General features: G+C 44.9%; 2 protein-coding genes across 3 annotated transcripts in view; one reads left to right on the top strand and one right to left on the bottom strand.

Moving 5' to 3' along the window:
* LOC126561846 (kinesin-like protein subito) overlaps positions 1-24327 on the bottom strand; it is a 247380-nt gene that overhangs the window by 151584 nt on the left and 71469 nt on the right. The gene's annotated exons all lie outside the window — the stretch shown is intronic.
* On the top strand, positions 2389-21623 carry LOC126561382 (anion exchange protein 2). 2 transcript variants are annotated; one of them, XM_050217492.1, is made up of 10 exons: positions 2389-2464; positions 12715-13188; positions 13276-13382; positions 14893-15451; positions 15525-15671; positions 17443-17805; positions 18944-20862; positions 20943-21137; positions 21245-21473; positions 21549-21623. In XM_050217492.1, the coding sequence occupies exons 1-10, from the start codon at positions 2405-2407 to the stop codon at positions 21621-21623; spliced, it is 4128 nt and encodes a 1375-aa protein (XP_050073449.1). In that variant the 5' UTR covers positions 2389-2404. The 2 variants fall into 2 exon arrangements, with proteins under 2 accessions (XP_050073449.1, XP_050073450.1); XM_050217493.1 differs by lacking the exon at positions 17443-17805 and having other exon boundaries at positions 2390-2464.

The raw sequence follows: 24327 nt of genomic DNA, 5'->3' as shown, positions 1-24327 counted from the left end.
TCACCGGCTCACGCCCCTTTCAACCCCGCAAAAACTCGCCAGACGGCGGGTTGAGGACTTTATGGCTGTATCTCCAAGATCTAGAACCGATCAATCACGCACCTTATCGGTTAGGAACCTTCCGTGTTGCCATGCCTTTTTTTGTTCGCTCCTTCCCGTATCTTTTCTAATTTCTGATACCGATTCCGATAACCGGTTCGAACGCGGGAGATACGGTAGCCACCCGGGCGAAGGGCTTATGCTTCTGCTAGTTGTGTTTTTCGGAGGCAAAAAAGGGCATTGTGCTCGTTTCGATATCATCAGCACTAGCCGAGCAACACCGATCGGTTATTTGATGTAAGACTTCTGGAGGTGTTTGATGTTGTAGTCACGTGCCACAAGTGTTTCTGGCGTGCGATAACATTGCGGACAAAAAGGGCTAAAAGACATGCTGTTCTGCTTGTTTTACATCACGGAAGTTTGATTGTTTTCGGATTACCAATCGTGAAGATTCGATCAGTGAGTTTGTTTTACGTTTATCAAATAATTATAACAAATGGTAAATAAAGGTCTCAAACGAATAAATATTTACCAAAATACAACTGCTCTTCCGCGACAAGAATTCAAAGCAATAAAGCTAGCCTACACACAGGCATTAACGCGGATTAAGCTGGCAAACCAAGCAAAGCTCTACAGCAGGGCAAAGCCGAAGGCAATTTAATTTATTTTATAATCCCCCAACACCTCACAGGGGAGCGTACGCAAATATCTACAAATTCATTGCGGCTTCTGACGCCCTTCCTGTTAAAGCTGGAGGCTCCCAGCTGTGGGCGGTGAGGTGGGTGCTTGATTTTTCAACAAGATTGTCCCTCAGTGGCGCACACTGAAAGTCAATTTCAAACTCCCAGTCAACAAACTGCTGCTGGTGCAGAACAAACAGTAAATACCAGAAGCACGTTTTAAATGTTCAATTGGTGCGTTATCGAAGAGGCGTGCGCTCGCTCTTGAGGGATACCCTCGTGGTTTCGCCATGCCGCACAAACCCCACACGACATAATAATGCACAATTGTCGTCGTCGTCGTCGTCGTCCGAACGCGAATATCGACAGACAAGTCGATCAGTAACAACAATGAACGTTTATTTGTCAGAAAAAAAAGCGGCAGAAAAACGATTCCGAAGAATGGGCCATAGGACAGCGAGATGACGACAATAAATGAAATCAATCATACTTCAATTGATACGTACGATTACGCATTATTGTGCTGGTTGGTACGATTGATGCCATGGATTTGATTTGATGGTGTCTCTTGTGCTTACTACTAGCTGCTTCTTACTACTACTTCTTCTCACTCACGCTTTTTGACAGCTGTCAGAGACAGGGTATGAACGTTAGTTCTAACCCCGGGGCAGCTAAGATCCTTCAAGGACAAACGCTCGCACAATAAATCACCGCAACCAAAGCAACTAATCCCAAAGCTAGATTTAGTCGTGTGTACCAGTTGATCAAGCTTTTTTTTTTTATATCCGGTGTGTGAAGTTCATGATAGTGGGGAACCGAAATAGATTCACGCGTTCAAAGGTGGTGGCACCTTTGAAAAGGTATGATTGGGTGTCGTTATCTTAATTCACTTTGCAACCGTTGCCAGATAGCGTAATTGTTTGTGCCAGATTCTTAGGGAAATTGTTAATTTAGTGTCAACAAAAGTCGGCAGACAGGCGCACTGGCACACCTCGTCCGCCCAATTAGACCTGTTGATTCACACAAACCACACACGCACCTTCATTTCCCAGGTACGAAAGACGCGTTCCATTATCAGCCACAAGATACATTCCAGCGGAGGGACGATAATCGAAGTCGCGGCTGCTGCTGGCGTTTGAACAGAAACGAAAAAAAAAAGAAACACCGTGGTTCCCGATTTCTTGCCACCAGTGGGCGTAAAAGGGTGGAAGCGTGGTGCGGTTCACACTGTCTCACCCTATCAGCTCTAGCCGAAGATCAGTTCCAGCGAGCGATGTGCAAAAGTTACCCATCGAGCAGAGCGTGCGGTCAGTAGCCGGGACGTGCTGGCTCGAGATCGTACTGTTTCTTCGTGTGTGCGGGCGCGAACGCTCTACTCTTCTACGTTGGAAGTGTGAAGTGTGGCTTTTCTCAGTGAGTTTCGCGGTTAATTCGCGTTACGTGTTACAGTTTTGTGAGGTGTGATTTTTAAACAAAGAATGGCGAAAAAGTGTTTAGTGCGATTTTATTTTCAAAATTAATTTTTGTACCATTATTCCCTTACAGATAAAAATAAAGTGCAAGTGGAAGTGGCGGTGTGTTTTACTGTGAAGAAGTGTGTTACTTAATTTCTTAAAAATAGTACTTCTTCGGGTTAGGTACTTAAACCACCGCAGTGTAAGTGAAGTGAAGCGTTAGCCTCAGCCATGAGTCGCCGGGACAATAATGTGAGGAAGTTGTCCTTCCTGGGATTCCACACCAAGGAGGTAAGTGAAGTTTAGTTCCATTCCCGGAAAGCTATTTATAGAAGCTGAGCACTAGAAAGACTTAGCATTAGTCTGTTGCTGGGGACTGATGTAACTTTCACCGAAAAAAGTCCAAGATACGAAAATTTGGTTCACACTTTTGATAATTACCGTTGTGGCAGCAGAGGGTTGCCAGCCAGCGAAAGAAAAAAAAATCCCTTATCGATGTGTGGGATTCAAAGCGATAAAAGGATTCGCCAAAATGTTACTGCACCCCGGTGAATTGATAACAACTCGTTCGTGGCTACTTTCCAATGCATGCACTCGAGGCAATTATTTAATTCGGTTTCGTACAGTCACTCAAAATGAGCAAAGAAAACGCTTGTGGGGAATTATGAATTATGAAACATTCAGTCTGTACTACGAAGCAATGAAACATTTATGATGAACTTAACCTTCGTCACCGACCAAAACATGCGTTACACCGTCATAGCAGTGCACGTATGCGTAGTGCGTTATCATTCATCTGCTTCCCATACGGCTTCACGGCTGTTAAATTATCTCCGAGCTTTATGACGAGCGTGTTACAACGGTTTGTCCGGGCCCCTTTTTTACCTTCCAGTTAACGACGAATTTTGATAATCAAAAGGTGCAATAAAACGTACACGCATTGTAATGCTCCGCACATTCGAGCGCTCTCTGGTGATTCGAGTGATAAGCGTACGAGCAGTCCAGCTAGCAGGGAATCCTACTAGCCGCGTCCAGAAGCAAGTTTAGGTTGATTGATGGAGGCTTTTAAAAGCTGCTGAATGGAGCTTCTTTGACAACCGGATTGCGTTGCGTACGTGAGACACAAATTAGCTGGAAGTGTGAAGTAGAGTTTGCTGATTTATTTTTAGACATTTTGTCTGGACGTTGCATTAGGTTGGTTTAAGCCTCATAACGTCAAATAAATGAACCGTCTGGGTGGTCTGGAAGGAGAGGCTATCCAGACGTCGATCTTACCACGACAAGACGGTCGGCTTTACCGTGTAGATCGATAAGCCAAAAAAGCAGTAGAACGTCGAGCAAATATGACGAAATTGCAAAGATGTAAAACTGAATAAACGTCACAGGGAGTCGACCTTGTTAATCAGGAATCACCGCTTATCGTCAGAATCAACTGAATCGTTTAATAGCTGCCAAATTGCCAATCAAACGCCCGACACATGATTAGGTGTGATTTACAATTACCTCGCATTAATCAACTGCGTTGTTTACGTGTTTGGGTTTCCCTTTGATAAGGTTAAATGTTTAGTGGGGCTTTGGAAGTGCATATGCACTTCTTTCAAGCATCGTCTAGCTAAAAAAATATGAAAGGCATGCTTGCGAGTGTGCATGTCTCCCTCGCCGGAGATTACATGAGTAGACATTGCAAAATAGACCACCACACCATCACCGGCAAGCGATGCGTACTGCGTACATGCGTGACATCGTTTCAGCCGCGTGGAATGTACCTACATATCGATTGATTTTTACCCGGTGCCTTCTGTTCGTTCTGCTTCGGGCCGGCTTGCATACGTCAGGTGTCGCGACGCGGAAATCGATCTCTCGAAGAGCGCGTCAAATGCTCGCGCGAAGGGCTTGCCTGCCGTGACTCACGCGTACTGGTACAGGGTGGTTCATATTACTTGAACCATCACGACTGAGGCCGAATCATCTTCAGCATAGCGATGAATCGGTGATCGAGAATAGCATTAAAATTATAATATTATTTTCATTAATATGTAAATATACCGATTGTACAATTTTCTAGTCGCCAGATTACCAAGCACACCATGTTGTCTCGTTATTAAGTCAACTAATTTAAACATAGAGAAGGTTTACACGACTAACGAAGGCTTTCCGGAACATACACACACACACGTACGACGAGACAACGGACGCTCCCACGTGCTGTCGTCATTGTGGCCGAAGTTGTGGAGGCTTGCTGGGCTGGAGTCCATTATCGTGCCGGGACTTTGGGCCAGTGTCTTATAGCCGGCATCCACGCCAGTCAGTACTCGATGGCTCCGGGCCGGAAACGCAACGCGCCCGGATACATGTGTCCACCGATAAGTGTAATTGGATATACATTGCTGGTGCAAGTGTAATGCGAAGTTGAGCAACCACAGAACGTAAACATGCGAAGGAAAGTGAAGTTTTGAATCAACATCGGTGCATTGTGTGATAGTGTGCTGATTGCACAAACGTGGAAGGTGAAATTGGTGATATAGAAGTTACTCGCTAAAATGAGTAAAATTATTCCGATTTTAAAGCTCAAAGCAAAAGGATTTCTGGTATGTAGATTTTGTTATCAAAACATTAAGCTAAACTCTTGAAAATGTTCTTTGAAAATTGAAGTATTAGAGTATAAACAGGTAAGAATCACAAATCACAGTGAAACACTGGGCGTCTCCATTCAATCACGTGGTTATTCCTTCTCAAACAACGCAACTGAGCAGATGTTGCGAGAGTCCTATTTTAAATCCCTTTAAATCGTACCAACAGACCGGGACTCTCATACTAACGTTAAGGTGCATATGCAGTGCCCTGATAACCGTTTTTGCACTTGACCTTGGACATAAGCTATCGATCGATGCTAGTGCATCACCAAATCACCCTGCACAGTCTTGCAAACCCGAACCCGACGATGTGTGAGTCTGTTATGTAGGTGGCCAGTCATTATGGCGCATCAAAAATGTATCCCGTTTACTACTTCTAGCCCAGTGTATGTGGCTATAAAAAAGTTCAACATTGTGCAGAAACAAATTAGAACCATTTAGAAAAGAACCGGCAAAACAACAATACTCGCCACATTGTGCCCTCGAAAGCATCCTCGCGCAAATGCAAACCGGGAAAGTACGGGTTGGGCTTAAACAGCCTTGAAATTCCACCACACCGAGCTATCGTCCCATGCAAAGATACAAACATCGGTACGTACACTGTTTGTACAATAAACTTCTACGGTGACAGACATTTTTAGCAGCGTTCCAATATTTGCCTACCTTAAAATAGAACTCTTTTCGCTGCCTGCAAGAATAGAATGGAAAGACTAGAATTCACTCAGTTTCATAATTGATGGCACTCGACTTGGAGTTTTGCGAGGCACAGAGATCTTCTTTGTACGGTGTTTGTGCGGTGTTCGTTCGGCCGAACACGTCTCCCGTTCGTGCCACAGTGCTAAACACCACGTCACCAATAAATGCTCCAAACAATCAATCGCTAACAAATGGACTTTTTGTTTTTGGGCTTTGTTTCTCGTTATACGCCTTTTTTTTTTGTTCGCGAAGGTGTGTATAATGGTGCCTCCTCGCCATTCAGCGAAAAACGATGGCTCAATTAGCGAAATTAACATTTCGTGATGCATCCGATCCGGTGGTCACGTGTACTTTCGACGGTATGGTACAGCCGATCGCCGTTCGAACGTAGGATCATTTCAGTTTCGTTGCTCAAGTTAGCAAGAGGTGATCGCCCAAGAGATTTGGAGGATTGCTGTTACCCCCCCAAAAAAAAAAAAAAAAACAATTGGCCCAGGCCTCTTCGATGCCTTTAAGGAGACAGGAAGGTGTAGAGAGTGATATCTAGTGAAAAATGAACCATTTCCTAGCGATTGCTGCCGTCGACCGTTCCTTCCGAAGACCTATACCCTGGAATACACGAGAGCCGTACCGTGTGATTGTAAGTTATTAAAGCTTAAAGTTCCCTGGAACCAGCCAACAAGCAGCAGCAGCGCAAAGCGAAAATCACTTTCGCCTTTCCCAGTTCTAGGTCAAACCGTTGGAAGGCTTGCATTTATGAGGCTGCCATCCGCTTGCGTCCAATTATGGATTTGCTATTCTTTCTTTACGTTCCTGCTCATCTGCTACTGGCAAATCTCATTTATGCCCGAGTTATGGGCAATCGGGGTTTTGATGTGGTACGGTCGGTACCATCATCTGCACCAGAGTCATATTTGCACACTCATCCATCCTGCCTAACGGGGCAAGCTTTATGTTTGTAGCACGTTAGCTTTGCGGCTTTATTGTGTGTCCTCTCGTGCCGTCAACGAGAAGCTGACCTAGACCGTATGTGGTTTCTGTGTACTGTGACACTCAAAAAAAAAAAAAAAAAAAAAACTCACATCGTTCGACGAATGCCCAATTTTTGTGTGCCGGTGACATAGTGGCGCACGTTACTCTTCTCTTTTTTGCGACGATGACGACGACGACGACGACGACGACGACAACAGTCAACGTTGGTCGTACGTCGAAATGTAATCTGGCACTTCTCAGCTCGTACGAGCATGGCGGTGAAGCAGACCAACAATACAGTAACTTGTCCAGTGCTCTAGGGATCTATTCTGTGCTGCGATGCCCGTTGGCTATGATTGATGGATTGTTTCAATAAGTGAGGCCTTCGCCGAACTGGGGAGAGTGATGTTACGTCGAACGTTCTTCGTGCGCTTTTCTGTGCCAGTAATGGACGTTTCTTGTTCTCGTGCGCAACAATGCAGAAAATATGAATAAACAAGTGGAGAGTATTAGAGATCTACTGTCTCGGGAAGATATATTGGATGTTGGATGCCCTTCTACTCATTTATTTTATTCAAGATAGCAAAAAAAAAACTTTTGAAACCAATTACGTTTGATCGAAAAATATACGAAACAAGGATTCAAATATAATTTCACATGTACTCCGGCACAACTAGAGCACAACAAAACTGATAATGCAATCAGCACAGTCAATATCGCTAACGAACACGTAAAAAAGGAACCAAAACTTGAGTCTCATAACTCAAACTCTAGTCAGCTGTGCCCATCGTGTAGCTGAAGAGCTCATTTTCCGACGCGTGAGAGTGAGTGAGCGAGAAAAAGCTAATTGCAGAAAACAACTTCAACCCGTTCGTTCTCCCCGCGGTGAGTAAAATCGAGCTCACTTTCCCTTTTTTTTTTGCGCCAGCACGAGAAAATGGGCGGCATGCTGTTGTCGGTGCCTTCCTTGACCATCGCCACGGGTTGTGCTATTGCCCCAGATCTGTCGGGCCAGTGGGGGGGGAGAGAATTTTCCATCCCAACCATCCCAAAAAGGGGGTGGCAGGCAGCCGAAACATTGAACTTCGGAGAGCGCGCCCGTGAAAAGCGCGCTGTTAGAGATCGTGAGGAGGGGAGAAGGTTGTCTGAAGGGGAAGCGAGAAGGGGTTGGATTATTGGCAAATGTTTCAAAACGCTCCTGCCACGACAGTTTGTCGTGACATTCATGAATGAGTTTTCCCCCCACGAAAGGTACGCGAAATGAATAATTCTCTCGAGTGTGAGTACATCCCGGAGTGAGTATCCTCTCACTCTCATGCGAGGATGGTGAGCCCTTGAAGTAGTGAGAGATTGATCTAGCTGGTAAGACACACTTTCTTTGATGAAGTAGCTTGTCTTGTTAGTTAAAATTATTCCAAAAGTTATACAAAATATACAAAACTCTCACAAAACTGTCCCAGATCACCGTCTCTCAGCTGCCCAGTCTCTCTCGAGCTCTTGCCAAAACGAAAATCCTTGCGTGGTCTTTCGAGTGGTTCCTCTCGCTAAGTCGATTGCTGCATCCAAAAGCCCAGCCATACCCGGCATAACAGGCCACGTTGGGCCCTTCGAGGGTGGCAAGTGTTGGTGGTGGTAAAGTTGACAAAACAGTAGCGTCCAAGAGCTCTCTCTCTCTCTCTCTCTCTCTCTCTCTCTCTCTCGGACTCTCTCACTCACGCTTACCGTATCACCAGCAGCAGGAGGGAAGAGCATTATTTGTGTGGAGAGCACTCGAGGAAATCTGGAGAGTTTTCCTGATAAATAGATTTTCCTCCGAATGTCCGAAGATGTGGGTCGGGCGCGAGCTCGCAGATGTGGCTGGAACCTTGACGGGAAAGCATCTCTGCACCCGCTGTGTCTGTAGTTTTTTGAGTAATCGAGGCAGGCTGAGCCCATACATTTTCCCTGTTTTTCTCCCCGAGGCAGTAGTAGAAGCAGACTGATTGTGCCCAGTGGTGGTGAATCGAAAAACAAGAGGTGTTTGGTGTTGAAGTGAAAATGTTAGACGGTTGAATATTGTGTTGTAGAGGAACACATTAAACGTAAACATGAAAAGCGTTTCACAGAACAGGGTGATGAATTTAGTGCAAGTTTAATTTTAACGATTTGTGTGCTTTGTTTGATTAGAAAGTAGATTGTAGTGGTTTATAAACAAAAGCACAACCCCTGTTAGTTACCGCAAGAGAACACACACACATAGATTCTTCTGAAACACATAGATTCTTCTGAAAGCAACAAAGTGAATCTGAAGCACACCTTTCCGGTAAAGTGGAAAGAAAAAAAAATCAATGACAACATTGTCTTCTAACCGAACCTTGACAGTTTTAAAGTCGAAAATCTCTCCCCTTGCTTACTACCTCCGTGACCTCGTGTGCCGCATTCTAGTGACGTTTAGTGACGTGTTCTGTGGTTCATATTAGTGTTACGAAAAAAGTGTCCCAATTTGAATAATTCTGCACGTGAAAAGGATGCAAACAGCAGACGGAGCAAAAGAGCAAAAGAGCAAAAACGATGACCGTGATATTCCGTAACAAATCAAAATATTTGCAAACAGTTCTATTTTCGATTGCCGCCCAGAACTAATCAAGGGGAAAAGGGGGGGGGGGGGGGGGTTTGCGCGTACGCGAAGCGGACGAAAAATTTGTGATTTATTCGTGACCTACCTCGGGAAAGTAATTCACCGTTTTCACCGATCGATCGATCGTTAGCACACGCACACATTTTAACCCTGAAAAATTGCACGAGTGTTTTTTTTTTTTTTGATCGTGGGAAGAAATATCTTTTGAAGCCTACCCATCCCCTACCCCCATTAATGAACTATTTATTGAACGATGAAGATTCGTTCGGTACCAGCTTATTTATTGCTTTGTTTATGGCGGATCGTGCAAATTGCTTTTTAAGAGCAGCAACCCCCGAAACTACCCCCGACGGGTTCAAAGGGTCATCGATACTGGGCAGTGTAGAGTGTGTGAACACAGTTCGATTCGAGCAGGACGATTGGGCGCGAGGTGCACCTCTTCCTCCCTCCCCCGCAGGGTCAAGGGCACAAAAAGGGGGATTAAAAGAGGCAAAATTTATGTTCATGTTTATGCAAATGGTTGTTTTGACCTGGACTCGGGGCCTGTTTTGCTCAAGTTTACGGACATCCGTAGGCAACGTACCGAAACCGTAAGCCGAGCCTCGCGTGTTTGCTCGTCGTCGAGGAGAAGCGTTCGTAACGTGATTGTTTTAGTTTTGGGGTTTAGTGCTTTGTTTATTTGAAGCATGTTCCGAGGAAAGTAGTAATTGATATGCAAACGAGGTCACTCGTTTTTTTTTCTAATATTTCTTGTGATTGGGCCAAATTACATTTTAATCGATTTCACGATTTCTTTAAGCTTTCCATTCGCTTCAAATTTTTAATTTCAAAATAAAATTTTCAATATCAACTTCCATGTGATAAACTTGACCGGTCTACCACAAACGTAATTAAACCCCTTTTTTCCGACTGGATGTCGCCATCAACTATTTTTCTCTTAACCTCCCAGCAACATCGATCGACTACTGGATACAATTTTATCATAAAACATCGCCTCGTCTACCCCGTTGTTGCAAAACTATCACACACTGCTCGTACATCCCTTCACCATTCTATTAGTTAAACCAATCTACGACATTAAGCTTTTGCCATTTTGCAACGGACACTTCGCAGCATAGAAGGACTTCATTATAATAACATAAATATGCTAATGAGAGTCGCGACCCTGCTAGCGGAGGCAACCGTTCAGCTGAGCTACGGTTTATGAAGCGTTTGATAATTTTGCGCGATCGTCGTATCGATTCAGTGACGCGGGTTGATTTTACCGAGCAAAGGAAAATATCGTTACACGTCTCATTAGTTCCTTTCCGCACGCTTCGTTTGGTGCGTTTAATAGTGAAATTTATATTTTTGTCCTTCCAAGGATCGTCGGTTAAGTGGTGATCCGTTTGCTAAAACAGTGCACATTCAACAAAAAATGCGTCGCAGAAAAAAATAAACAACGCTGTTGCACCCCCCCCTCCGGCTGCTGGTGATAACTGTACGTCCCAACATTAGCAACTTTTTTTTCCTGTGGAGTGATTCAAACGTGTTCAAACTCGGTACTTAAACCGGGAGCCGATCAAACAGCGACAGACAATTATCCAAATCGGGTAGTAAAATCACGGTGGGAACAATTTAATCCCGAACCACTTGGGTGGCTACCGTTTATTCGCCGATCTCTGGCGAGACATTTGCGCTTCATATAGAAGCACACGGCACTGGTGCTCTGATAGTGGTGAATTGAGTGCGTACCATATTGATAAAGTAATTAGAAGTGTTGTGAAGTAGCGTCGAGGAAGTAGCCACTCGAGATTGATCAGTAGGAACAGTGGGAACAAAGCAACAAAAAGACCCCAACACAAGCTTATAGCGTTTGTGTGGAACATCGTTAAGGGATGTGGTGAGTAATAAAAGACACTTCTGTGCTACTCGTGCGAGGTATAGGGTCTTATAACGATTTTGTTACATACTCGAATTTATTAAGTGTTTTTATAATTTTGATTCCGGTGCAAACAATCGCCGTTAGATGAATATTTTGTCTTACTTTTTTATCATTTTACGGGTTTTCTTAATGATTTGAGCAATAATTATGAGATGAAATTCGACGCCGAAAAAGCAATTAATTGTTTTACAGTCAAACTACTTTGCGCCTCCATCCAACTACCAGGCGCCTCCATTCAGCAGCACGTTTGCACTCCGATTTTCCTATTAAACGCACTTTTTTGGCTTACAATTCCACCTTACTTTTAATAGCACACCTGCAGAGCCTGCAGAGTCGCCTCGCTATAAATATATATTTCTAACCGGCTTCATCGCTCAAGGCAGAGCATTGATGAGCTCACAATTGAAATTGTTATTTTGCCGTTCGAAGCATCCCTTTAGGCCGGTTAGCAGCTTTACCGTGCCACGTTTGATCCATCGACAAAGCGAAGCCGTCGCTGGGTTTGCTTCACGAAACATATTTTATTCGCCCACGCTTAGCTTTTAATCAAAATCCACCATTAACGCGCTTGCTCTCTCGCACCACTGAAATAGAAAATTCCGGGAAGGTATTAAAACTACAAAACTGTATTCGCCGTAGGATGCAATGCGTAGTTTCCGTATCACTTTGTTAGTTTGAAATGACGTTAGTTACCTGTGCTGGCGCGGTGCTTTGCTACTGCCTACACGGATTTCATTTCCCGGGCAACAATTCGTAACTATCCGAATCGGATTTCACTTGATGCGCACTAAGAAGGAGCAGCCGGTCGACTGGTGCTGCTAACGAAAGCGAGAAGGTGGATTTTCGGTGCAGGTGCTTTGCACGGTTCATTAGACAGCGGTTAAACACAGTGTGCACCTGTGTTGTCAAGTACTGCCAGTGAGTGTGCTGCTGCCAAATCGAGGCTATTTCTACTCTTTCGTGTCGGAAAAAAATGTATTTTAAAAATATTATTTCTGTAACTAAATAAAAACTGCTTTCTATGGCAGAGAATCTATTTTTTTTTTACAGTAGAACTCGACTTCCAAAACATGAAGTCACCAAGTCGCGTATCGATCGTACCCCAACAGAACACCACCTCGATTGGTTGCTTGGTAACGCGCGTACTTACACGGTTGAATGTCACTGTCACGGTCTCGGTCGACGTTTTGGCAGTGAATTCGAACGACTCGGGTTTTGATAGTTTATTTATAAACCATGCAATTCTTGTGCCGAAATCCGTTCATTATGGCAACGGCGAGCTCTCGTGGGACCGTTTGTCACAAAACTCCCACCCAGATTGTTCTCTTCCTCGCGTTCCAAATAATCCAGCTGAATGACGACGGTTCTGATGTTCGATAAAACAAGATCGCGTGACTTGTAGCAACTACGCTCTAACGTGCCGTACAGTTGCTGATTGGCGTGCCGTGCGTTGCTGCCTTTGTTACAGTTATTGTTTGATTTATTTGAAAAAAAAGGAATATTTCGATTAAACGCGATAAACTGGGCAACAAGTTGTGCCGTTGAATGAAACATTCGCTAGATTATGGTTTAAAATTATCAGGACCTTCAAGATCTCTCCTTTGATTGATAATAATGTTAAAGTTTGTTCTTCAATTAACAAAACGACATCACTCAATCTTTTTTTCTTTTTACATTTTGAATTACCCATCGCACACAGACAAGCAACGATGACCCGAACGAGGTGCATCTGGATGACGAAATCGAGCGCGTCTTCGGTACCGCCGCCGAGAAGGAACGTTTCGAACTGAACCGCCTGCAGGACGCAGTCATCCTGGACAACTCGCCGCTCAAGTACGACGAAGCGCAACGCGTCCCGGACAGCGCGGACCTCCAAATGCATCAGGACACCACGTCGAGCGCCAGCAGCACTAGCAACAACAACAACACTACCATCAACAAACCGACCAATATCAGCAGCGGGCACAGCAATGAAAGCCGCAAACCGGTATCATCACCGCCGACCACCACCCCAACCAGCCCGATCTCGTTCTCGTCTAAGAGCGAGGCGACGGACACGAAACCTTCGACGGCCAACAACACCACACTAGCGGACAACACCTCGAACGATTTCAGCGAAACCGTACACGATGAGCCGGTGGTCGATCAGGGCACGGTTCAGGGTGAACAGTGGGTAGGTACACCGTGCGGAACAGATCTCCTGTTGTTGGGCATGTATGAGCAACAATTCGTCTCTTTTTGTGTCTTTGCGTCCCGGCAGGATACGAGCGCCAGAAGAAATGTGCACTTTGACAAGGAAAACAAGGGAGCTGCGATTGATGGCCTACCGCTAGAGGATACCAACGAAGAGCGCCGTCGACGAACGGAGTAAGTAGCACACAATCGCCTGCAGGCTCATGTTTTTTTGAGGTTTAACTTCTGGAGCTAATTCTGAAGAATGTTGTCAAGTTGACAACAGGCGCAGAATTCAATAGGAAACTGCCACATCCTTTCATTCCACGTAATGGGCGTACGGGGTGGGAGGCGAGATACGCCTTTCCATTCTTTGTGCCGTGAACACCGAATGCCAATGGATGTAGCAGCAACAATGGGACACCACTCAAGCTAACCTCTTGAGCACCCTTTACAGTATTGTCAAACACCGGGTGTTTCTCTTCTTGGAAATGGGATACTCAGTGTGTGAGTGTATGTGTGTTATTAAACACATTTCCCAGCTAGTTTAAAGCATAATAGCAGTAAAAAATCTGAAGGATGGGCACAAAACAAGATAGAAAAAAGAAGCAACAAAAATATTTATAACCCGCAAAACATACTTACGAACCCTTTATTTCAACACCCTTTTTTGTCCTTTCCATCGATAATAATGCGTAAAATTGTTAAAGGAAACTACTGCAAAGTAAACCCGCCCGTAGTAAAAGGTTAGTGAAGGAGCTTGTTCTTCGATCAAATTAAATGTTCCTTCATTGCTTCAATACTTAAAGCAAATGTATGCATGCTTTTCAGTTGAGTAAATATAGTCTTATTATAGCATTATTTTTTTGCATTATTTTTCGTGTAAAAATCATAAAAAATAAAATGAAATTAGGTTTTGCAGTTGCTCTTGTCTAAAACAGGACACATTTAAACTAAAAAAATATCAATGGGGTTACAAACCAGTAATTATGAGCGATATTTTTGATACTAAATGTCCAAGAAGTTGCATGCCAAAACAGACACAGGACGAGAACAGTCCGGTGGTGGATGTAACAGAGGCGCCGGTCGTTAAACGACAGGACCGAGGTTCAAATCTATACCGGCCCGTTTCTCCGTTTTGAGTCTAGACTAAGCCTAGTAAACGATTTGATGGCCTACGTGACCTAGCCAAGTCATAAAGCTAAGAAGAACTTCTCCAAAATTTTATGAAGATTTGTTTTGCGTATTTCTAAGGATTTCTACTGGATATAAACAATTTTTTATGGTTAACGTTAAAAATATCTCCAATCAACCCTTGAATATCTTCAATTATTGATTTGAAACATTAAACCTCACGCATAGAACAGGCTTAATGCTGTCCTATTTTAGAAACAAACTACTATAATTTATTTTGTTGTCTTAATAATGCATCTCGATGATCTCGAGCTTTTCGAGTTTAATAAAAACAACTCTTCAGTTCGCTTCGTTGTACTTTATGATAAAAAAACCTTCCAAAAGCTTTATCGTCACCCAGCAGCATGAGAAAATCCCCCCGCATTTTACTCCCAGTTGACGATTGTCGTTCAATATCCGTTCGGATGTGTCCCTCCCGGGGAAGGGTAATGGGAATGCAGAGCAGCAAATTTGTCTTCATTTTTCGCTAATCAAATGAACGGTTACTGATTGTTTCCATCCCTCACACCAGACGTCACCATCCGCACAAATCGCGGAAATTTTCGCTCCAGGAGTATCACCCGGAATGGCGACGACAGAGCGGTACCGAGGGTGGCCCAACCGGGCGCCGAATTTCGGTCCAGCCGGAGGACGCCACACTGCAAGAGGCCGACATCGACGAGCTAACGTCACATCGATCGGACGATCCGCGTGCATTGCGCCGGCACAAGGTAAGCGCCCAGTCCGGTTCATCGATGGTGAACATCAATCGCAAGGAGGCGCCCCAGCTGCAGCATCTGTTACCGTCCAGCAAGTACAAGAAAATGTACGACCACAGCCCGCACGAGGTGTTTGTGCAGCTGGACGAGCTGACGGGCAGTGGGGAGGATCGGGAATGGAAGGAGACGGCCCGCTGGATCAAGTACGAGGAGGACGTGGAGGAGGGTGCGGATCGGTGGGGCCGACCGCACGTTGCTTCCCTGTCGTTCCACTCACTGCTGAATCTGCGCCGTTGTCTCGAGACGGGCGTCGTGCTGATGGATCTGGAGGAGAAGGATCTGCCGTCGGTGGCTTACCGGGTGGTCGAACAGGTATGTTGCGGAAGCTGGATGCGATGCAGGTGTCAAATGCTAATGGGAGATGTTTTTCGTTGCCCACTGATAGATGGTGGTTGATGAGCTGATCCATGAGGATGATAAAGCGGTCATCATGCGGGCACTACTGCTGCGCCATCGGCACGTCAACGAAAGCTCACACGGTGGGTTCTCGTTCGCTCCGAAGCGGAAGTACAGCAGCTACACCAGTCTTCAGGTGAGTGGTCTTATCATACAAGCCGTATCGTAGATGAGCTGGACCTCTTCCAGGAACCGGAACACACGGACACTATGCTCATTTATGACACCATTTCACTTACAAACACATGTAGCATTATTAGTACGACGCATTTTACACCAAAATACGTTCATGCGCTAGCTCTCGCTCATCACTAATTAACTTCAGTAGCATTTCATAATCCTTCATCCTCCGGGGATTGATGGGGATGGAACACGGGCCCGGACGTGAAACGAAAGCATCAGGAAAGACGCAAATTATTTATTCACCAGAAGCATGGCGAGTGATTGATAGAAAAGCTCCCTCCTTTGAGTCCTTGAGAATTTCCGATTATCTGCCACTCGCCAGCACAGCAGAAACGCGATTAAGTTAATTGAATCCTTCTAATTATGGAACTAGTTTCGACAAAATAAAAGAAGCGTGTTCTATTTATCTCTACCAACCGTCCGGACCACGTGGTCACTCACTCACACACTCGCCCAATCGATACGTTCATTATCTTGTTTTTCGATTACTCCAAACGTTGTTATATCTTGTTTTGTTTACGTTTACTTTTAGAACCTAGCATTTCGTATGTATGATCGTAGCATGGAACACTTGGTGTTTATCAGCAACATTGACACTAACACAAACACTAACCCACAACAATTGGTAATCAATTCGAGCGGATGTCCCTGGCCCCTGGATGGTGCGAGGGACTTATCGCGCTGTAAAGATATCTATGTGTATGCTACACGGGGTGCTCAACATCGCTCATTTTGGATGCTACACGTGTTGGGACTGTGGAATGGTGGATGAATTGGGTGGGAGCATTACCGATTTTCAACTCTTGCTAACCCTTGAATGTTTTTGGATGGTGGTGATGGATGAAACTATCAAGAATTTAGTATTACTTATCCGCGGACCAGCAGTGGATTTGCTTAATTTGTTATTCCAATGAAGAATTTATTAGATCAACTAGTTCCGTTCCCGCGCAGTGAGGACTAACTATCCAAATAAGCAGTATCAACAAGTTTAGTAAACCATTCCCAAGACCGGCGTGACCTAGCAGGTCGTCGAACCAGACAGAAGTATAGGGTGAATTCTTACTACTACCTCCATACATTGAAGGGTTAGCAATGATGCCGCGGTATGATGTGTGAATGGCCATATCAATGTTTGGCTTTTGTGTGTGCGAGAATGTCCTCAACGTTGTGCCCTGCAACATATGGGACCTGGGTAGTTGGGATTCCTCGGAATGATACATTTATGTATGTATGTATGTATGTATGTGCGTGTATGTGTGCGCGTGTGTGTGTATGGGACAGTTTATTGATTGATTTTATTCTGTTGACGCACAAGACAGCCACCAAGAAATAAATTTGTGAAAAAAAGCATGATTGCTATCAGCTTCATCTAGTCGTGTAGTTCTGTACCATCTGCCCATTTCGTATCAAACAACAACACCAACTATAAACACACACACGCAAACACTTTTAGAGGTGGGACATTGTCCCTTACAATCAGCTTTCACCTCCCTTCATCCGGCAGACACCATCAGAACCGGTTTTTTTTTTGTTTTTCGCAGTAGAGCAGAACCGCTTTAGAGGCGTTCAATCGCGGGTTCTCGATCCACACCACATAAAAAAAGAACCAAAAATGGGTTGATTTACCTTTCAACCGTTTGTTTCGATTTCATTTTTCCTAAACTCACCACCAAACTGCCCATTCGCCTCTTCGGCCCGTTGCGTCTCGGCTTCCCATCCTCCAGTCGCTGTCGATGCGTGCCGAGGACGGTGGAAATGGCGAAGTGATCGTAGGCGTTAGACGATTGAATTCCTTCGTAAGCCCTACCCAAAGCTACACGCTCAGTCCACCCTCGCTACACCCGAACTCGGTGTACGGCCAGAGTCCGAATCTTTCCTCCCGCAACCAACCGCCGCCGCCGCCGCCGCCTTCCTCCAAGGATCGTCACGCGAGGCACACATCTAACCATGGCCGGTGCAGACGTTCCGGCAGCCAGGATAGTAGCAGCACGGCAACGGCAACAGCAGCAGCAGCACCGGTGACACTAACCACGGTCACCTGTGCCGTTGGTATGCGACGAAATAACTCACCTTTATCGCTGACAGTTGTAAATCAATTAATATATCGAACTGATTTAAGCAACAAAAAACTATCCCACCATCTCCCCCACCGGCAGTGTTGTTCCTTCTCCAGATAAAAGAAAACACCCCCTTACACCTTTCCTTCTCTCTTTCTCTCACTATCTTTGCTCTGTTTCCTTCTGTTGTGCGTGTGTTCCACCGTGCGCTGGTTCCTCGCAAACCGTACACGCTCTCGCACACTAGCTTTTGACTGTAGTTTGCATACTTTTTTGAGTTTGTTGTGCGCGAGGAACGGTGGAATCTGCAGCAAACGGGTTTCTCTTTGCAGTCTTATGTCCTGTCGCTTGTTTTGAAGCATTAGAGTTACCGAGAGTTTGTTGCTCGCGTGTCCTTTCCTTAGTGAATGGTTTGTTCGATACTGTTAGTTCTTAAGGCGCCGGGCCAAGGGGAATTTCAAACTGTTGAGATCGATGTGAAAATGTGAAAAAAATTCAAAACTCAGGATTCAGATTTTTCAGCGTCAGGTTCTCAAAGCGAGATTTAAAGGTTTAAAAGCCAGAAAATTTCAAAAGCCCTCATGAGTAACTGGAACTCTCTTTTTGAAAGCTCTCGTGGCCGGCGCCTTTTAGATTTGTGTAGGTTTGTCCTGATATAGTTAGTCTTCCTCCTAATCTTGTTTTAGAATTGGATAGTTTGATGAGTATTTTTAGTTTTTAGAGTGCTTGTTTCATAGCGAAATCTTCTAATAGTTTTTGTTTTAATTCGTTCGAGTTGTTGTGTGTTGTAGAATAGATTTACTTAAAAAAAACTGTACAAATAGTAAATAGTTCCATCGGATAGTCCTTTTTACTAACAAATACTAATATAATTATAGCTTATCGTTTGGGCATGTTGCATGTTTAGATAGTGTGTTATGTTCAACTGTTTTTCGCATGGTGTCGTTATGATTTAATCGCTTGATTACTTAAACACTTTAACCTTAAGATTTCTTTGTCCTGTCTATATGCTTTTCGTAGTTTTTTTTTTATTATTATTCTGCAACGAACTTTTATACCGTTCTTCTAGTCTTACTCCATGTACGAAACTCATCCAAGTTTACCTTTACTAACTTGATCTTTCTTCATCGTTTTTTCCACCACCACCACCATCCACCCATAATCTTAGAGTGTCGATGACAAGAAGCCACGCATTGTACCGGCGGCCGAAATTAATGGTCACGGGGGCCATGGTGAGACGCGGATCAACATCAACGAGGAAACGTACACCTCCTCCCAGGAAGACATCAAGATGCGCACGCAGAAGGAATCGATCCTGAAGCGTATTCCGGAGGGTGCCGAAGCAACGACCGTCCTTGTCGGTGCCGTAGACTTTCTCGAACAACCAACGATCGCTTTCGTCCGGCTGGCGGAAGGTATCCCGATGCCGAGTATTACGGAAGTACCGATTCCGGTGCGTTTCCTGTTTATTTTGCTTGGACCACAGAAGACCGAGCTGGACTACCACGAGGTAGGTCGATCGATCGCTACACTCATGTCGAACGAGCATTTCCACGACATCGCCTACAAAGCGGACGATCGGCGCGAGCTCCTGTCGGCCATCAACGAGTTTCTGGACGATTCGATCGTGCTGCCTCCGGGCAAATGGGAACGTCAGGCATTGCTTCCGTTCGAGGAGCTTAAGGCGAAGAGTGATATGATTCGGTTGCGCAAGAAGAAAGCACTGGACGAGAAGATCAAGAGCAAACAGTCGCAGCTGCTGACGAGCGAAGAGGAGAAGAAGCTGCTCGCATCGAGCGGTGGCGATGGTGGCGGGGATGGGAAGAAACCGCCGAAGAATCCGCTCGAAAAGACGAACCGTTGGTGGGGTGGTTTGATCAATGACATCAAGCGTCGGTATCCGATGTACAAGAGTGACATCGTGGATGGGCTCAACACGGAAACGCTGGCCGCGACTGTCTTCATGTACTTTGCGGCCCTTTCGACGGCGATCACGTTTGGAGGACTGTCCTCCGACAAGACGCACAACTTGATCGGTATCTCGGAAACGCTCGTGTCCGCGTCGATGGTGGGCCTCGTGTTTCATCTGCTCGCTGGACAACCGTTGGTCATCATCGGTACAACCGGTCCACTGCTGCTGTTCGATGAAGCGCTTAATCAGTTCTGTATCTCGAACAATTTTAACTTCCTGACGGTTCGTGTGTACGTTGGGTGCTGGTTGGCGGTGATCGCGCTAGTTGTGTCCGCGTTTGAGGGTAGCGTGTATGTGCGATTGTTCACACGCTTTACGCAGGAAATCTTTTCGGCCCTCATCACGCTAATCTACATCGTGGAAACTGTCATGAAGTTGGTGTCGGTATACCAGCGCCATCCATTGCTGGCAGAATATTTGTACAAGAACGTCACCGAACCACAGCCATTGCCGATGCCATATCTGGAGGAAGGCAACGGTACGACTACGGCCGATCTGCTTGCCGAGAGCCTTACGACGGTAGTGAACGCAACGCTGGGCGTTCCGATCGAATCCGACAATCTGCTCATCCCGGAGGACATCAATGGGCCAAAGAATCGACCCAACACGGCACTCTTCTGTACCATCCTTACCCTGGGAACATTCTCCTTGGCGTACTATCTGAAGCTGTTCCGTAACTCACACTTCCTCGGGCGTAATGCGCGACGTGCGCTGGGTGACTTTGGTGTACCGATTTCGATCGCGCTGTTTGTGCTGATCGACTACATGATTCCGGAAGTGTTCACGGAGAAGCTTAGCGTACCGGAAGGTCTTTCGCCTAGTGATGAAACTCGTCGTGGATGGATTATTCCACTGGGTGGTGTTCCCGGATGGTTACCGTTTGTCGCTGGCATTCCTGCCCTGCTGGTGTACATTTTGATCTTCATGGAGACGCACATTTCCGAGCTGATTGTGGACAAACCGGAGCGTGGCCTAAAGAAGGGATCCGGTTTGCATATGGACATTGTATTGCTGTGCTTCCTCAACACGGTCTGTGGGTTCTTCGGTATGCCGTGGCATTGTGCTGCTACTGTTCGTTCGGTGACGCACGTGTCGGCCGTCACTATTATGTCAAGGTAAGGGGACGATACACTGATGATGGTCTTCATATTGCGGAAATAGATCTCACTAACTTTGACTCTCGTTTCTTCCACAGAACTCATGCACCAGGCGATGCACCACACATTACGGATGTGAAGGAGCAAAGAATATCGGGCTTTTTCGTGTCGCTAATGGTGGGTCTGTCCGTAACGATGGCTCCGATCTTGCGCTTGATACCGATGTCAGTACTGTTTGGAGTGTTCCTGTACATGGGCATCGCTTCCATGAGCGGAGTCCAGTTCTTTGAACGGTAAGTGATGGATTAAGAATAATACGCCTAAGACTTCAGTACTCAACTCATTGTAAATAAATAAAACTTCAGTACTCAACTTCGTATTCTTTCTACTCTCCCGACAGATTGCGGTTGTACCTAATGCCCGTCAAGCATCATCCCCAAGTGCCATTCGTGCGGCGAGTACCGTCGTGGAAAATGCATCTCTTTACCTTCGTACAGGTATTGGCACTGGCCATGCTATGGGCCGTCAAATCGTCACCCTTCTCGCTGGCATTCCCCTTTTTCCTGATCCTGATGGTACCGATCCGGAAGCAGCTGGAAAGTATCTTTTCTCCACTTGAGTTGCGTGCGGTAAGTTAACGCCCGATTGAGGTGAGCAGAAGAGCAGACTAATTAATATTATATTATTGTGCACATGTCTTGCAGCTTGACGGTAGTCAACCGAACGAAGGTGCAGAGGATGAACCCGATTTCTACGAACAAGCTCCAATTCCTGCTTAATTTGCCATTCGGAGTTAGCAGGCAGGCGGGGTTTTTTTGTTGCTTTGAAAAAATGAGTAGACGATCGTTAAATAACGATAAAGACTTAATTTGATTGATTTCATGATTTTAATTACCGAACGTTACGTTCCGTCACGAACGCAACGCGACGTCTTATTTAACGGCAAGACCTAAAGCAAAACGGCAAAATATATTTATTACAATAATAACTAAAAGCACCAGCAGCAGTAGCGAAAGTAAAAAAGAGGATCGATACAACACCGAATCAAAACTGTTGACAACAATTTTCACGTAATATATCTTTATATATTTCCCTCTAGAAAGACCTCACACCTTTACGTAACGAAATTATTAGAAGTAACATAGAAAATTCGATTAAATAGCATAAATCAAAATGAAACACTATCCCGCCCGCCTATTGTGGCGGAGATGGCTTCAGAGGATCTTGATGGACGACAGCTCGATCATAAAATGCAGAAGAAAGAGGGAAAAAATGAGTGAGCGTGTGCGTGAACGTAAGCGTGTCTACAACAGTCTGTGATCAGTATTACTTACAGGAAGCGAAGGAACTTGCATGAGAAACCACGTGTGCGATCCATCCGACACGTGTTTGTTGGTTCATCAAAAAGGGAAAGGCGCACAGCAAAAATAGTAGTACATTACAAAACAAACAAAACCACACAAAACGGTAGCTCCGTTTTTCGGTCGCTGTCTTATTTATCCTTTTGCTTTTTAAAATACATTTACATCACTTGATGGAACGCAAGAGCTCCGGCCACTGTGGCCAAAGCTATCAGGGATAGAGAAGGATATTTTTGTGACAAAAAGGGCAGTCTGTTACAGCTCAAACGAGATGGATGAAATTGTGTATTTTTGTGACTATTTAAAGCTTCGCGTGAGATTACGTGTAAAGGGTGGAACGAGATTGTTGATGTTGTTGTAGTTGTGTTGTAAAGTTGGCCAAGCCAAAGGAGCAGAACAGAAAAATCCGATCCCGGAGTAGTAGTAGGAATATGTTGGATGGCGAACAGATCGTTTTAGGGATGAATTTGTTTCGTTTATGTTTCTTGTTGATTAAACAGATTATATTTTCCACACAGAGAGAAAGAGATATATATGTATTCACATTTTGCTTTGCTCGAAAGACAGTTAGAATGGCGCCAAACGCGGGCCAATGCCTCAAGGAGGGTTACTTAACGCTAATGGACCACTGCACCCGGTGGTGCAATGCACGCTTCCAACCGGACCGCTCATCGGAACGTTCCACGTGCAGTGGTCGAACAAGAAAAGGAAGGGACACGTTTATGAGGAAGAATTTTATCTTCAATATTTCAATATTTTTTAGATAGCCTGTAACTATTAGCAAGAAAGAGAGCGTGCAATTCTTTACCGAGGGTTTAGTAGCTTAGGACGCTACACGCCGTAGAAAAACAAGCTCTTGGCATTACTTACACTAGATTAGTGGCATCCATATATATATAGACGGTATGAATTGAACTTCATTCTTCAACTTCTCGCCGTCATCTTGAGGACATTTATTAGCCCTTCTGATAGCGTGTTAGCGAAGACCGAACCACAACCCGGTACAAAACAATAAAATATAAAAACATTATTTCATCATGAAATCTGATATTTTTTCTAGATTCGATCCGAACAATAGTTCATAACCATATTTTTATTGCACGGTCAAATAGATTCAAATGAGTGTTGAAAATTCACAAAACCGCTACCAATCCATCATGTGACCGTTATTTATTTTGAAATCATTTCCGTTTCCAGAGGGATGAAGAATTTCGAACTGCAGTGCTCAACTATGCTCCATAAACAGCATATATTTGAATTCTCGCATCGAGCGAGTTTTTACATATTTTTTGTCAGCTTATAGCAATTTTTTAAACGAAAATCAATATATTAGTCACTCTTATATTTAGTAACCTAAACTATTAATTTATTTTCCCTTTTTTTCTAAACGCAAAATTCATATCCCACGATCCCAGCTGATCCAATCAGAATCATTCAACCCGGTACCTTAAACCGCTTCATGCGGTCTCTTTCGCACCGACATTGCAGATTGGCAATGTATTTTTCAACAACAAAAGAAAAGTAACAATAATTCTCATCAAATCGCACTGTCGCCCGGTTTTTTCGGTATTAAATCGTTCGTAGCGTGTGTCCCAGTGCAATATTACGCGATACAGTTTGTTCAAAGGTTTGTGCAAATGCAACGACTACACGATTAACCCCAACATTCAACTAATTCGTACTTACGGTTTCGGTTCTACCAGTGGTCGATAAGTGTTCCCGTTGCGTACCGTAACGCTGTGGTATATTGTGTGATACGATGGGGCTGATGGGTTTTATTTACACTTTCCATTAGCACCGCCGCCACCGAAGGGCATCCGCGAACGTTTCTTTGCCGTACCGTTTCATAGTCACTATGATTACCATAGTGCCAGCGAACAACCATCGGGATCATCAATCGATGTAATAACGTTATGGGCTGGCATAGTATCGCTTGCTACGCATCGCACATTCCCATGGGGTGGTGGTATCGGTGGGCCGTTCCATTACCGCTGCCGGCCCTTTATCCGGCCCATTTTATCAGCGCAGTTCATTGGCATTGGCCGCGAGGAGAAATGCGTGCATTGTATTGTTCTGAGAAGAAGCGCTACGTCAGGAGAGTAAACATTGCTCCACCACGGGT

This window comes from Anopheles maculipalpis, chromosome 3RL (genome assembly GCF_943734695.1).
Source record: "Anopheles maculipalpis chromosome 3RL, idAnoMacuDA_375_x, whole genome shotgun sequence".
NCBI lineage: Eukaryota > Metazoa > Arthropoda > Insecta > Diptera > Culicidae > Anopheles > Anopheles maculipalpis.
Note: the sequence above shows the minus strand (reverse complement) of the source record. Positions and strands in the feature narration are given on the sequence as shown.